At 44.6% G+C, this 16,818-nt stretch overlaps 1 protein-coding gene across 1 annotated transcript in view; it reads left to right on the top strand.

The window, feature by feature from the left end:
- The window catches only part of dchs1b (dachsous cadherin-related 1b), a 69,440-nt gene that overhangs the window by 37,506 nt on the left and 15,116 nt on the right, over window positions 1-16,818 (top strand). Inside the window, exons 5-11 of the mRNA XM_040181508.2 lie at window positions 11,636-11,824; window positions 12,855-13,086; window positions 13,175-13,411; window positions 14,069-15,127; window positions 15,374-15,561; window positions 15,826-15,922; window positions 16,025-16,182. Of these exons, the coding sequence (XP_040037442.2) occupies window positions 11,636-11,824; window positions 12,855-13,086; window positions 13,175-13,411; window positions 14,069-15,127; window positions 15,374-15,561; window positions 15,826-15,922; window positions 16,025-16,182 (2,160 nt within the window). The remainder of the gene's footprint in view (window positions 1-11,635; window positions 11,825-12,854; window positions 13,087-13,174; window positions 13,412-14,068; window positions 15,128-15,373; window positions 15,562-15,825; window positions 15,923-16,024; window positions 16,183-16,818) is intronic.

The raw sequence follows: 16,818 nt of genomic DNA, 5'->3' as shown, positions 1-16,818 counted from the left end.
ATGCAAATCTGTCATAGCAGGTGCATGTTGAAGGAAGCGGTGAATGCCGCATTACGGGTTTAGCAACAGAGAAGGAGTCGCCCACGCAAGCTTATTTCACTTAATAATATGTGCGTATAGTGACTTAAACACAGTTTATTGTCCTCGCCGGCCATTATACTCGCCAGCCCTGATCTCCTCCCATTTCTCCAACCCAAATCCACTCAAACGTGGCTTTGATCTGTGTAATAATCTGCCCACCCCCCCTCAGTCCACCGCCCTCTCTAGCCCCTTCTCCCAGGCACCATTTATGTGACCAGCCATGTGAAAGCTGGGTCCCCATCATTTCCCATTACAGTGTGGCTTAGTGCTTCTTTGGTCGGAGCCTCCTGCCTTGAACCCTTTGGCTCGCTGTGTAGGAGGTCTGTTTAACCCGTGACTTGAAGGTAATCTCCTCTCTAACTCACCGCTAAACCTCTCAACCTTCATCACCTGTCGCTAACTTCATTACTGGTGAAAGATTGTGCCGAAATAGAAAACAGACATGTAAAAGAGAGTCACAGAAATACAATCCCTATTTTATATCATGCGTACTTCCAGAGAAGCCATAAATACTATCCTCTCATCTTCTTTATCTGGCAAAGTGTTAATTCGCCACTATTCTCTCTGACGTTTGGTCCATCCCCTCTGCACTGTCATCCTAAACCTGGTGTGGTCCTTCATTTTCAACATTCAACATCAACAACATTGTGAATACATGTTCTTTTATTTCCGCTAAATTAAAGGCCACAAAAAATGATACGAGCACAAGATAGTTATAAAATCAATAATAAAGATGATAAATCCAGAGATGGTGATGGGATTTACGGCGCATGTACGTGTGTTTCCTAAACAGAACACGTGCCTTAAAGATAATAGTAATAATCTACATTTCTCAAGCAGCGTGACGGCATATTTCTTTATAAACTGTGTGTAAGTTGTTCTCCTTTACTGTAATGACGTCAGTGACGCTGTGGTTCAGCGCAATGAATGAAAGCAGCGGAGTAAATATCGGGATCTAGATTCAGTGATTAAGATAGAAAAGGCCGCTCCATTGATGAAAGTCACTTGCATCTCATTATTTCTTTCTTTGAAGCCGTCATACATCTTTCTATGTGGAGGCTTCCTTTCCGGTACATCCTTGCTTCTTTGTCTCTGTTCAAGCAATCAACGATTTCCAGTTTCCCAACACGGCCAAACTTATAAAGCAACTGTGTAAGCGTTCAACATTCCTTTGAATACCTGTGGTTCTTGTGTTTTATTGCAGACAATAGAGTCAAACTGGGCTCAGGCCTTGTCCGCCCAGCTCACGTCTGCGGCGTTTGTGTTTCGGGGGCTACTACTGTGCTGTACGGTGCTCGCAGCGGTGCTTTGTGTTGTGAAGTCATTTGCCAGGGAGCTGATGAGGTGTGGACGTGTGGCTGATTTAAGACTTCTTTCCACAAGTCTGTAGGTGCGCAACCTCCTTCTCTCCTTTCTTTTTCGGTGTCTCACATTCTCACTCCCTCTCTCGCCTTTTCTTCATCGCTGCCTGATTCGCTCCCTGCAGGAGCTGGCTGAGTCTCTGACCCCCGGGGGGGGGGGGCGCATCATGCCCGGCCAACCTGTTTTTCTTGGAAATTCCAGTTGGCTGAGCGAGCTGTGGAGGATGGGACGATAACAGGGAGGGAGACTGCGTACATGTGTTGTGCCTCTGTGTGCACGGACGTTTCTTCAACGGACGCTCTGTATCACTGACAACCCGGTTGGCTCACGGGTGCTTCGGGTTTTAAGAGGCCTCCGGGTCATTGCTTTAATCTGATTGGTTGTTTGGCTGAGGAATCTATTCATCTGAAATCAGAGAGACAGTGAAGCGAATGTGGAGTTTGCCGTCCCAGAGGAAACAAATCCGATCCGTCCTCCCTTAAACGACCGACGAGAGCGGATGAAGAGCGCGATGACCAAATGGAGGAAAAACAGAAGAGAAAGAGGACGTGGATTTAAGGCCTCTGACAGAATAGTTTGTCCCAAAAGTCACTCGGCTGCCTCTTCTAAGCAAAGTCAAAAAAAGTTGATTTAACAGGTGCTTTAGGAATCAGGACTATTTCCTGCCGGTTTCTCACATTCACCGTGAATGTGCGTCAGGAAATTCATTTAACTAAGATAAGATAGTTTTTCAACTAATCAAAGTGTCTATTACCTCCCCCCACAAATAGACATTGAGGGTTTTGTTTTGGCCCTCTGTGTGTCAATGAAGTAGAATTTAGATGTGCGCGTGTGCGCGTGCACATGTACAACTGTGTTTTTGAACAGTGCCGTTTGAACTTTAAATTGATAACGTACAACTTGTCCAGCAGCTGGAGTTCACGACCGTCAGGGTCGTGCAAGAGACACGGGAGTTTAACCTTTTCTACATTAAATTTGCTAACTGTGTTTAGTTTCACTTTGCTGTCGACCCGGATGGTAATGAGCAACAACGCAGACAGAAGAACCTCTATATGTTTCTTTCAGCGGGCGGCCGGTAGATGACCCATCTCTGACTCTGGCTGTGGTTCAGGCCGAGGTCAACGAGAGGCTGATCTAGTTATCATAGCTGCCCATTACTCTTAACTGCACAATCAACTGAGCCCCCATCGTCAACCTGAGTTCAAATATTGGCAGCAGTTAATGGTCGCCGCTTGTCGCCAGACCCTTGTCATGCAATAATGAACAGCCTTAACAGAAACGTTTCATAGCACATTTTGGTTTCAACTATTTTAATGCTCCAAGTGTCAAATAGAGGACCTTGAATTGAGTTTATTTCATTTTTTGTTGTTGTCATTTCACCAAATCAATTCGACCTCAGGATCCCCACCGGCTTTTACAGCCTAATTTAAGAGTGGCACTTTTATAATGCTCGCTGCCGTGTACTCTCATCATCATAGGATCACAGATTACAGATCCACTATTAAATTTGAAGTTTGAAGACTCAGTAGAAAGTGTCCACAATTACACAGATGCACACGTGGGCCCTCTGGAGCGCTGCGTCTCTCTATAATCAAAAACCAAATGCCAGATGTAAGCTGAAAAGCTCACAGGGTTGCTCCCGCTATCTTTGACTTTTGGAGTCATGGAGGTACTACAGGTGTGCACAAAGGATTAAAGTCTACAGAGCAGTTAATAAAAACACACATACAGAGCTGTTTGCATCCTCTCTGTGTGCTGATTCTACAGAGAAACCCTGTGTGATGTTACATCACTGTGGTGTCCCCAAGAGGATCACACGTTTAACTTCTTTTGTACAGAAAAAAAACAGGTGTTGCTTTCTCTTATTTTGTCAGTGACACATTCATGCAGGGTCAGGGGGTAAAAACGCACGCACACACACACACACACACACACAGACACACAAACCAAATGGTCCCAAGGGGGAATGAAACAGAGGCGCAGCTGGAAGTTAAGTTCCCCTTTGACCCTTAAGATTTACATTGATTTGATCACAAATATATCACACAGACAAACAGTCAGACGAGCAACATTTTCTGGAGGACACAAACACGTGGTTCAGTCTGTCTCCAATAAAGCGGAGCTTACTTACAGTGATAAACACACTCTAACTTATTAGTGTCAACCTCCCACGTCGCTTCTTGTTGGTTTACAGATCGAGAAATAAGATGACACTGAAACATAAATGTTTACATGGACAAAATCAGGCTTCGTCTAGCTTGGAAGCTAGCGTGCATCTAAAAAAAAATAAAAATTAAAAATAGCTGCACCACCAACTAGATAAAGATGTGATCTACTTTCAATTTAAAACACGTCAGTGCAGAATCATTTAATTCAAGTTTGGCGTGATTTTTTTTTCTCTTAGCCCCAAGGCAGAGAAAATAATAGATAAATAATGCAATGAGTCTCTCAGTTAAAGGCTTCCATCTGCCAACGTACGACAATGCCCAAACCAAGGCTGCGGCGGTGACTAATGATTTGGGGATTTTTGGGGGCTGAGGTCAGCCGTGGCAGCGGGGGCCGTTTGTGGCCGTTTGCCCCAACAAGTCTGCACCTCAAGGGGAAAATGTCCAGTAGTCACAGTCCATTGATACATCCAAATATTTAAATAGGCTTCCATGACCTTTTACAAGCTTTGTTTTACATGTTTGTCCTCCTTATTTTAGCTTTTTAGTGATAAGGTGAGTCAACTAAAGCAATTTTTTAAGATAAAGAAAAAATAGTTTTATATTTATACGTTACTCAACACTCTTCAGATGTTTAAACCAAAACCACTTGTGTTAGTTTTTACTTGGAATTTACTTGGAACCATTCCTTCGGACGACAACGTAAGCAATTTAATGAAGTAAAAGTCAATACATTTACTTTTTGCGTTTGCGTTTTAGATCAGTGTTGACATGAAACTGTCCCACTGCCTCGGGGATCACATGCAGGAAGTATGACGAAATGCGCGCAGGGCTCCAGAAGCTTAGAGACACTATTTTGGTTCAGTAGAGCGAAGCAGTGCAATCAGCAAATAATCCTGAACCTTTGTGTAGCATGATTGGAAGGTATCGTGTCTGTCTGAGTGTCTCTATTTGCGTATCAATGTGAACCATGTTATTAAGGGCCCGAGTTCTGCTGTGTAAAAATTAATACAAATATATAAACCAATAGTTAGTTCCAATCTTTAACTTGAAGATTTTAGTCTCCACTTTGATAAGATTTGAATTCTTACTGATGAAAATGTTAAGACCTCTAGAGGAAGTTGACGTTGACCTCATCTCCCTCAACAGCTGTCTACGTGACAGATGTTCAAATCACACCTATTGATCCCTTGTTTTTTGCTCTCACAGATGGAATAATCAATACTCATAAGGAGAGCTGCTCACTGTGTGTGCCTACAAAACACACGCGCACACACACACACACATTGATTGCGTATCATATATCAACATTTGCCAATGTGTAAAGCATACAAAAAGAACAAGTAGATGGAGTATTTCAGTATAAACAACTGTCTATCCTCTTATCCGGTTCCTTTGCTTTAAACATAAAGCATAAATTAGAAACAATAACCATCCACAAGCCCTCGTATACCCAGGGCCCGCTTCCAATGATACACTCTAAAAGGGCTCTGGAAGTCCCATGGACTCGTCAAAGAGAAAAGACAATCCTGTGGTGTCCCACTGTAGGAAAAAAAAAAAAGACGGATTCCACACTCTCTCTGTCTCTTTGTCATGTTTTTATTGGATAAACCACCAAAATGCCCAAAATGTATATTTACACCAACACGCACACGTGTCTACTCTAAGCAGAAATACAGATGCGTCCTCCCAAACGCGCGGCTGCTTTAGCTAGTTAGAGGACTCAGAGCGGCGTCCCCCGGGGAACTACGGGCCGCTCGCTTTCAATCATTCATCCTCTCATTCATCCAAAACAGTTCAGAGAGTCTCCGACAGCGTTCCCCTGCCTGAGGTCAAACTGCTCCGGCCCGTCTTTTAGCTCTCTCCCCCTTTAATTACTGTTTTCTCTAAATTACAACTGCAATAAGTGATAATCATCGCTACTGCAGACCTCGCTGTAAATCAACAACAATGGCTTAGTGATGAACCTTTCTGTCTTCTGTTTTGTTCTCCCTTTTTCGGCAGCTTTTGCAGTTTCTTGGATGTTATTAAAAACATAAAACAGAACATTCTGCTCGTCGACAATGGAAAAGCCTGGAACCTCGTAAAGCTACTAGTGTGCAATGTTGATTTAACGAATCATATTTCGGAAGATAATCCTTCTAATTGTGAGCCATTCTGCTTTTTTAGTGCTGACATTTAATGACCCCGACTGTAAATATACAAGGGCAATTTTCATTTGTCTTTTCGGGGGCTGAATTTGAACAGTCGCCCTTTCAAATTTGACACCTGACCACAATCTCCTCATTAGCTTCCCCGTTGGCAGGTAGCAACAATCTGCCACGTGTAGTATTTCACAGATATGCCCCGTCGTGGCAGGCGGCTGCGACACTAACCAGGGTGACTCTTTCCTGAGACCCTCCTGACACCCAGAGAGAGAGACAGGCTTTAAACGGCTATAAATATTTAACAGTAAGTAAAAAATAGGGCTGATTTCTGGGGGGGATTAAACCACCTGTCAGTCATGTCCCACGGGATTCAAAGCATCGGCATACACAGCAGACAGCAGACTGGCACGCTGTTGCACGCCCGGGTCAAGAGACGCCACATTGCAGGGCTTTGCGCAAGATGGGATCCGTCTACTATCTCAATCCCCTGCGCCTCTTATCACTCTATTGTGTCCAGTGAGGTGATGTCATTCCTCATTGTATTTTCCAATCCGTCCATCCATCCCTGTAACAAGCTTTTTATCTTCCCCAGACCTCACTTTTAACCTCCATTCCCCCTCTATTTGTTTTCAAAAAATGGAGGCTAATGAAGGCAGACCTGGTAGAATCACTAGTTTGGTGATTTCTAATGTTGAAGGGATTGCAGCACTGATAATATTGTTATATCCAAATACACATTCAAATTTGATGGATCGTATCTGCAAGGGTTAATCAGAGCAGATTCAGCTGAAAAAACCCCAGGTAGCCTACAGGGAAGGGGAAACCCTAACCCATCGGACATAAATGGGATGACTGGACTTGTGATTACGCCTGAACAACGGCTGCTGTGTTATTTCGCATGAGATGCAGCCCAAAAATAAACTGCTTAACACGCACCACATGTCCGCAGGTTAAACTTTGTGGGCTGAAGATGTAACTCTATGGTATAGTTTACTGTTTAGCTTTCTGGAACATCTAATATGTCCGGCTGTGTGTGCGTTTGTGTGTCTGGAGGGTGTACTCGTGTACATTAATGCACATTTGTGGCAGACAGAAAGAGCATTAATACACTTACGCATTCTTTCTGCCAAATATAGAAGTCGGTCTTTATCACTCTCATTCACCTCCCGCCCCTCGCCTTCCCATGAGTGGGTTGATCATGCTAATCGTTTCCAGCCGTGAGCTGCACATGAAAGACAACAAGCACTTGCCGTAATAGTGTGCTGAAAGAACGGGCGAGGGAGAGGACGGAAAAGAGGGGAGAAGCTAAAAGAGAAAGCTGAGGTCAAGGGCAGAATGGAGATTAAATGAGAAGAGAGTCGAAGCTTCGGCCCTATCTCGTTACCAATTCAAGGTTTCATGTTATCATTAGTTCTGCCTTTTGTTCCTACGCCAAACTATTCCACCCCCACCCCGTCTGTACATCCCCTCCCTTCGCTTCTTCCTTGCCATATATCTTAATTGTACCCATAGTGCCTCAACTCACTGGCAACAGAGAGGCAGAAATGGATTCAGAGACTTAAAAATGCTTAATATGAGGAATGCAGCTTACTGGCAAATGAATGTGTCAGTTAGAAAAAAAAGGACAGTCCTACACAGTTATTTCTTTTAAAAATGGACATTTTCCATTTTTTTGTAAATAAGTGCAACAATGCTGCTTTCAGTTACCCATCCTTAAGTTTCTCCTGCTCTTTCTATGGTTCATTGCTGCTGCTTTGAAGATTTTATGTCATTGTTTGTGTCAGAAATAATTATATTGCATCAATTGCGAGATCAAGGAAGGAAACGTGACCAAAAATAAGTCAGCTGTGGAAAGAAACACAAGCAGTCATGGTCAAATGGCAAAGAAATAAAATGACCAAAATAATCATTTTGAGTATGAAAGACCCAATGAAAGTCAGCAAGACTATACATCAGTGCTCATTGAATGAGTACAGTTTTATCGGAGCTGATGGCCAACACTATTATTATTATATACATATTTATTCTGGTGGGACAACATTTTCAGTGATTTAAAAATTCTTCTTAATGATGATTGACATATAAGCTATTTAGGCCTGGCACCAGTCAGTGAAAGAGTAGATTAGTTTGGGACAACTCATTTTACAATGAGAGCCTATAGAATCTCTCTCTTTCATGAGTGGCTATAAAAGTCCGGAGCCGCTGCAGAGCTGCAGCTGCGTCCGAGAGGCCGCGTGCAGACTCCCTCAGACACTAACCCATGTTTCACCGGCACAAACTGCAGAGAACAGCAGGGTCCGCCTGGACCAGCGCCCACATCTGGAGAAGCGGAGAATAGGGGAGTTGAAAGGAGGCCGTACAGTGGAGAACGTTTTGGGGTAGACTTTGGCCTACTGCTGTCATTAGACACTGCAGCTCACCCCAGAAAGGAGACCCTCCACTCCTTACTGATGGACTTTCTCTAGCTAATGTAGTTGAGCGTTAAGGTAAATGTTAGGTGCGTTTTATATATCTTATTGATCACATTAGAGAGATGCTCATCTCCGCATCTGCAGAAAGAGAATGAGAGACATTGGAAGCGTAGAGCGCAATAGAGAACAGCTACGTAGAGAGAGGTCGGGGGACAAAGAGAGAGCACAAATGAATGATGAAGTCTGGAGCTGTTCTAATGCTCCAGCGAGTGATTGCTGCTCTACTGTCCCAGCCAGAGATGAACGACTCTCTAAGGACGAAGAGCTCCAGGCATGAGTCCTGGCTGAATGTGATACTCGGCACGCTCTCCCTCGCTGTTTTTCACATAGTCCTTACCAAGCTGACGTGTGCTCTGAGAGACTACGTCTTAACCGATATTTAGTAGTTGGACAATGAACAGCACCTTGGGTGAATTTATGTTTTACAAGTTCAGATGGTTGGCAGATGCTTAACCAAAGCATTTTTAAATCCATTCGTGTATGGGTGATTTTTCCACTGATAAATGCTGTGAAGGCCAGTAGATGTCGTAAAAGTCAAAAAGAAAACTAAACAGCTGGCGCAACAGATAATGCATACGAAAAGTGGTAATCAACTTTAAATGCATCATCTGTAGACAGTTATCATTAACAGACGCATTGGAGCCATTTACCTTTAAAAGGATACTTTAGGCGGGATATCAGAACCAACTGGTGCTTTTGCCCGTTTAAGCCGGCTGACTACAAATTGTGTATAGACGTTGCTTCAGACGTCATCCAAAACAACAGTCATTCCTAAACGCTCTTTGGGAGTTCAATGTCGTGTTAAAAAGCGTTTAAAAAAGCGTGCCGACATACAAGAATCTGTGTCAATGTGGGAGGAACTACTACTACGGAAGCATTTACACTTAAGAGCAAAAGACATTTAGATGTTGTAAGCATCTGTCTGTGTATATGTTGCTATGCAGTTGCATGTTTATCACAGCGGCAAACCCCCCCGGAGAATACCATGAGGAATAGGTGTGCAGAGCTGAGGCCGGCTGACTGCCCATGCATCAGATAGCAGACTCTGGCGTGGGACGAATTCCTGCCTGGCAAACACACTCGTCTCGTCTGCCAGATCTCCTGAATGAAGGAGATGTGTGCGTGTTCACTAGATTACGTTATTGCCTTTAAAACTGTGCAGCGTTTTTTTTTGTTTTTTTGATGAGCAAATGCAGGATACTGCAGCAAATTGGGAGAGGCGTTTTTGGTATTGCCTTGGCACGTCGGTTTGATCCAACCTTCTGGCCCGCATAGTGTGAGCTGAACATTTGTGCTCTGCTGTCACACAGATTGACAGGAGGGAGATTTACACATGACGGAGCTGAGCCTCAAAAGCTTCTGTTTTTTTCTGGAGGGTTGATTTTTTTGATTTCTTATTGTAATATCATCATCCATTCTAGCTTTGGTTTGTTGGTCTCTGTCTGTTTTGTGCCTCTGCAGTATTTTATTCTATTTTTAACTTGTAACCACAAAACTGCTGTGTGTTATGTTTTAGCAGAAAACCCCAAATCATTACATATTTTATTAGCTTTGATAAACCTGTTTTTGGAAAGTGGTTTTCTTTGTGCAACCTTATGTTTGCCTTGCATACTTCTTTTTCCAGCATGGAGAATCCAAACCATACTGCTGTTTTTTCACATTTTAGAGTGTGTGAAGAATCAATGACCCGCTGTTCTGCTTGTTCTCAGCCTTTATGCAGGCCTTACCCAGTCCAAGCCTCTTTTCAAAACTACTTCCAAGCCAATTTATGATCCTCATTTGCTTCTTTATCCAGAGCAGAGCTTTCCCTTGTCTTTGAATGTGACCTCCAACAGAATTTATATGATAAATATAAAGGTGACGATGAAGTCACTCTACAACCAGGTGGGCGGTCATGGCTGTTAAAGCCTCTCTAATTAGATTACGTGAAACGGATAGGGTCATCACATGTGCTAGTGACTGAGTGTGAGCATATTCACGTTTGTCCAGTTCTCATCACCACAGGTGGCTAATCCATCGCAGACAGTCAGTAAGATTTGACTAACACCCAGACATGTGCATGGATCCCAAAAGATTGTGTTAGTCTCAACACTCCTCTGGAGGAAGTCCCAGCAATGATCTCAAATCCCCAGCTGTAAACACCGACCGGAGCAACAGCACAGTACGACCCCCTCAAACGTCCAGCCAAAGGACGTGACACTGCGAGGAAAAGACCCTGTGGGACCTGTTTTAACAGGGCTGCCCCCTCCTCATCAATTGGTTAACTAATGGGTAGTTTTGGTCTCAATCGACGAAGACATCTTTTTTTTTTTTTTCATCAAAGCGGTGTTTTTTGTGTTTATTAATTAGATTATTTGATTCAACATCGTAGGAACCGTAGTCATCTAAAAGCTTATTTGGTGGAGGACAAGCCTAAGAATACATCTTCATCTGCCAGAAATGTTTTCATCAGTATTTAAGTAATTAATGTCAAAATTAACAAGGACATCTGATATGTTTCTGTAGCCTTATTACAAAAACTGTATGACAGAGAGGGAGCAATGTCCGGAGGACTCCTGGATCTTGGCTCGCCTTCAAGGCCTCGAGATCTGAGGGAGAATGCTACTTTTAACAAGCACCATAAATGCCACCAAACAATGTTATGGACCTGTGTAAAACTTCAGTCAGGGCCAAGACCCCGTAGCACAGAGGACGTTTCCTTTTTGTGTTTAGCAAGGAAATCTTTGTTGTATTATGGGATTTATGAGTGTTAATAAATGTGGTCGCAGCACACAATGCATGTTTGTCAGGTCGTCTGTGTGTGTGTAGGAGAAAGAAATATGGAGATCACATCAAAAAGGTCAAAGGCTGGATCAAGACTTCTGTCAGTTGTTCTTTGTTCCTGCAGTTCAAAGTAATTTGTGGTATTTGTGGGATGCTGGATGAAATTCAGTTTGACCATCCAACATTCATTTTACCGCCTCCACCCAAACGCACCACCTCTGTCAATTCCTCTCTCTCTGTATCCATGGTAACCGCACCACCTGCCCTTTTACCAGTTTTTCAAACACATTGTGGGTGAGATTTATCCTTCCATCTTATTTTTTGTTAAATACAGTGTAACCGTGATGCATGAATCTGAATTGCTCCCACAGATGCGCGGTTTCACAGTCCTGTGGAAATCATAACACGTATCGCTATGGTGTGTGATATTTTGTCAAGTGCAGATGTACGGTCAGCGAGGTGACTGTAATATGCGCTTACGTTTATTGTGGTAACAGAAAGGCCCTCAGCTCGTATATAAAAACGATGACACGTGTAGGTTTTCTTTCATGCGGGTTGTTAAAACCTGCTGGTGGTGTTGGTCCGACGCTTCTTGTTGGGCCCCGGCGGACCGTTCATGTCTCACCATGTGTCTCTTTTTCCACAGGTGTTGGCCACAGATGAGGATCGTGGCTCCTTTGGCGCTATATCCTTCAACCTGGGATCTGGCGCTGGAAGCACAGCACCAACACACTTCACCATCGACAAGCAGACTGGGCAGATTTGCACCAGAACAACACTGGACAGGGATGAAGGGTTGGACACGTTTCACTTGACCGTCACTGCAACTGATGGAGTAAGATTTCTTCTAACCAAGCTCTGGTTATTTAATTATTGAGCCCTAGTTTGAGGTTCCGGCAGATAGAAATATGAAAGATACCAAAACTTCAAACTAGACTGACTCAAAGCTTCAAGCAGACAGCAAATTACGAATCTGTGCACGCAAATAGATCTAATGAAAGAGACAGCAAGAACATGTTTGCAGAAGACTCTTAGTGTGTATCTTGAAAAGATGCAAGGGAAACCACTGCAGCATGGCAAAGCAATCAGAGCAAACACAGCAGGAGTGTGGGGAGGAAAAAGGTAAAGAAGCGGAAAACAGATCCATACAACCTCTTTACTGTAGGATTCCATTTTTAATTCCTTACTTTACCAATGTGCACACTCCTTGCAAACCCATGCACATTCAAAGTATCAATTCATCACATCAGGCACAATGAAGCATTCATTCTCTTGTGTACACTTTTAATTCATAAAGCCATAGTTTTAAATGCGTTCCCATTATTTATAGTTCTTGAAGTCATACTTACTTTATATTCTCCATTAATGTTAAGTTTGAATTCAGTTCTATAATTTACCACCCAACCCCGACAGAGCATCTTCTCTCGCAGCCCCGGCACGTTCCCTCCGTATAAACTCTCTTTTTTTAATGGCCTCGTAAAAACCAAGTCTGGAGAAACAGTGTAATGAGCGCAAACCCTTCTCCTCGCTGACAAACGCACACAATGGTTGATTGGCTCCATATTTCAGGGATCTTCAACAGATAACTCCTCTTTCTGTATTCCTTTAGAGCTTTATTTCTCTACACTGTGACATAAATCTATTGTTGGGTTTCACCAAGAGATGGAAAACAAACCTGAATGTTTTCTTTTGGGAATACAGTGCAGGAAGGGAGAGACATTGTTGTTTAATTTAAATATATTTAAATGATTTATTCTTCCAATAGACAGCTAACATGTAATATGTGTTCTCATGACATAATATTCAAATGCAACTACCTCGAATCAATTCTAACCCAAAGAAATATGTCTATGTATTTTTTGCAGGGTGGTCTCAGCTCAGTGGCGCGTGTGAGAGTCTCTGTGGAGGACATCAATGACAACCGACCCACCTTTTATCCAGTCCTCTACACAGTCAGTCTCAGTACCCATAGTGCCCCGGGAACCTCCGTTGTCAAGGTAACAGCGAATGACCCTGATGCCGGGGAAAACGGCAGGGTGACCTACCGCGCAGTGCCTGCGGGAGGAACTGGTTTCTTCACTCTCAACAAGGACACGGGTATGTCTGTGTGTGTGTTTGTGGATGGGCTATTGTGAAACGTGTCTGATTCGGCCTATTATTATTGATTAGTTTGTCTTCCCCATAGGCGTGATTTCTCTCTCGCGCTCGCTCCACGGCAAAGCCAACACGGTGATCTCTATGGTCATATCAGCAGAGGACGGCGGTGGTCTGACGGCGCCGGTCAATGCCAGGGTAAACGTGAGTGTGGTGGGAGGCTCAGTTGTGTCTCCCGTGTTTGACCAGGCCCAGTATTTCTTCACCGTGTCGGAGGACGTTCTCAGGGGGACAGCGGTGGGAGCGGTCCGAGCTGCTACCAAGACAGGTGAGGACGCCCCGGCTGTCCAGTTGTTGATTGTTATCTGACGTTTGCTCATAGGAGAGGCCTGCTTCTATCATTTTAATGCCAATGAACCTGCTTCATGTGCCTTACTTTACCTGCTTTCATCTTTCCGACAAGGACCAGGACAAAATTACTCTAATGATTGTGTGATGTCTTTCTTCTCACTTCGACTGTTGAACAAATACTCAAGCAATATGATCCTACTCTTCGTTAAGAAAGCATATCCATGTCTAACTGTACGATTTACTGGGGTTATTTTCTTTACGTATTGTGAGATTGAATTTGGATGGGAGTGTAATGATGAGCGGGAATGACGTGTTCTCAGAGGTGTTAGCTCTGTCTACAAGGCTTTAAGTAATTCCGTGCCCTCACCCCCTTTAAATGAATCCAGCCCAGATGTGTTTACATTAAGCTAAAGACAATTGTATAATCAAAAGATGTATCAAGCATATTATAAAGGCAGAAAAGATCAAGCAGTAATGCCAAAGATCTGCGGGTTCCAGCTTTCCAAAGCAGATAATTTACTGATTTTCTGTTTTTTGATATTCCAGACGCTTTTTTATGATTTTGCAACCCTAATCCCTTTATGACTGTCCTTTTCACACTCCGTATTTTGTCGTCCCCATGTCCTCCATGCAGGCGTTTTTAAGGATATATTTTACACCATTTCCTCCGGAGACCCCGATGGTTACTTCCTGGTGGACAGTGCTTCCGGAACCATTCGCACTGCCCTTCCTCTTGACCACGAAACCTGCTCTAATCGCGACCTGGAGATCCAGGCGCGCTCCGGACTTCCTCCAGCGTACGGAACCAGCCGGGTACGAATAACCATTTCAGACGTGAATGACAACGCCCCGGCCTTCCAGCCCTCGTCGTCAGAGTCACTGCTTTTACCTGAGATCACCAAAATGGGGACCGTTATCTACAGCATTCAGGCCACCGACAAGGACTCTGGTCATAACGGCCAGCTCAGCTTCGACCTGGTTTCTGCCGGAGTCGCCGGCAGCAGCGGCCAGAGGACCTTCGGCGTCGACCGCGGCAGCGGTGAGGTACGTTTGATCGGGAGTCTTTCTTACGAAAGTGTTCCTCGCTACGACCTGCAGGTGGTCGCCAAGGATGGCGGTGCGCCTCAGCTCAGCTCCACTTTCACCCTCGTCGTCCACATCCAAGCCCAAGATGCACAAGGCCCCAACTTCGACACCCTGACCTACCGCGTGGAGCTACGAGAAAACAGCCCTCTCAACACACGTTTCCTCCAAGTTCGAGCCCTCAACAGGGAGGCTTCTGGGAAGGGAGGGAGCTCGTCCTCCTCTTCTTCATCCTCTATTTCCTACCGGCTTAGGCCTGACGGCGACGCCGCCGGTTTTGGCATCATGCCGGACAGTGGGTGGCTGTTTGTTCGTAGCTCTCTGGACCGAGAGGTCAAAGACATGTACCTGCTGACCATCCTGGCAACTTCAGGCCCAGGAGGGACGGGGAGAACCGGCAGTGCCGCGGTCAGGGTGACGGTAACTGATGAGAACGACAATTCCCCGAGACTGAGCCAGGAGAGGGTGTTCCTGGCTGTCAAGGAGAATCTGCTGGCAGGGACCGGCTTTGGAAGGGTGTCTGCGACGGACAGAGACACAGGACTAAATGCTCGACTCACCTACAGGCTGCTGCACACCAACAGGCACTTTCAGATCAACTCGCAAACAGGTGACAGAACGCCCCAACACAGCTTTGTTATTTTAATTTAAGAACAGTAATATCACTTAGAAAGCAGTTTGCTGTAATTGTGCTACACTTGCTGAGATGTAGTTGCTCCATCGGATAATACCAACAAGATTTCCCTTGAGGAATCGTTGGAATTGCTTTTAGACAATTCGATTAACGTGGCGATTGTTCCCTAACCATTGCAAGTAATTCACGCTGAGGCCTTCTCTCTCTCTGTTTTTCCTTTAGGGGAGATTAGCACCCGCCACGCTTTGGACAGAGAGCAGCAGTCCAGCCACCAGCTTGTCGTGGTCATACAGGACGGGGGTACGCCTCCTCGCAGCGCCACCGGCACCGCTCATATCAGCGTGCTGGACGAAAACGACCACGCGCCCAGCTTTACTCATGCCGGGCCGGACAAGGAGCTGCTACATAAGGTGGGACCGATTGGATACATTACGTAAGGTGTTATTCCAGGCAGGATTTCAAATGCAGCAATATGCAGCAATGTGTTTTGTCACAGTAATTTCCCACTAACTTTACTGATAATGTTACATTTTTACAAAAATCTTTGTAAGGCAGTAAAGATGTATTTTGTGGTTCATAAGCAAACACTAATCGTGAAAGACAAGGTAGAAATAGAGATGAATAGTATGTCGGAGAAAGACTATAATATTAGTAACAGTCCTTATCCATTTTAGGTGATGGAGGGGCTCCCATCCGGGACTGTTTTAGGAGCAGTCACTGCTAAAGACCCCGATGAGGGAGAGAACGGGACCATATACTACTCATTATCAGGTGAGTTATCCGTTACATTTGTCAAAGCCCCTGTAACCAGTGTTTCACCATCATTACCTCAAGTAGCCGAGCTCACATTCATACCCGTTGTGTCCTCCGAAGGCTCCAGAGCAGAGCGTTTCTCCCTTAACTCGGCCAGCGGGGAGCTCCGAACCGCTTCTCCTCTGAGATCAGCCGAGCGCGCCGAGTATGCCTTCACCGTAACCGCTGCTGACCACGGGACACCCGGCCTCAGCTCCACGTGCCAGTTGCGGATACAGGTAGATAAAACGTCTACAATTTGATGCGTTCATCCGTTGTCCGGTTGCATGCACGAGTGCATACACACTTGTTCTGTCTTCAATACATTTCTTCAGCATTAGACGGTTGGAAACCAAGGCCAACATGGTGGCCGAACTTAAAACCTTTACATGTACACATTACCTCATTCCTTTTGGATTCCTTGCTGTGAGTTATTTCCTCATACTATGCACAATGTGCACAGTATAACTGTCAAATGAATTAGAAAAAGAGATCAATTTGAGAAGGAGTAAAGTTGAACCTGCGCCTGTACAAACAAAACTATCTATCGAATCTAGTGTGCGTTTCCTGCTCCAAAGGCTAGCCGGGGGAACCAAAACCCAAAGGTGAGAAACCCAGAACTGCAGGAGGGAGCTGGTCTGGACTGAGTTATTGTTCTGAACTTTCTGTACGAGGGTCAATCCAGCATATCAACGTGCATTATCAAGAATTCAGCAGCAGGGGATGAAACACACTGCCACAGGAGCATTTAAATGGGCTGTGTTTTACTTTGTAGAACTTTGAGCTCACTATTTGTACGTAATGTGATTTCAGAAAGGAAAAGGATGCTAATTACAGCAGGCGTGCTCGCCTTTGAATTTTCCTGCGCCCTGCAT

Source organism: Gasterosteus aculeatus, chromosome 7 (assembly GCF_964276395.1).
Source record: "Gasterosteus aculeatus chromosome 7, fGasAcu3.hap1.1, whole genome shotgun sequence".
Taxonomy (NCBI): Eukaryota; Metazoa; Chordata; class Actinopteri; order Perciformes; family Gasterosteidae; genus Gasterosteus; species Gasterosteus aculeatus.
Note: the sequence above shows the minus strand (reverse complement) of the source record. Positions and strands in the feature narration are given on the sequence as shown.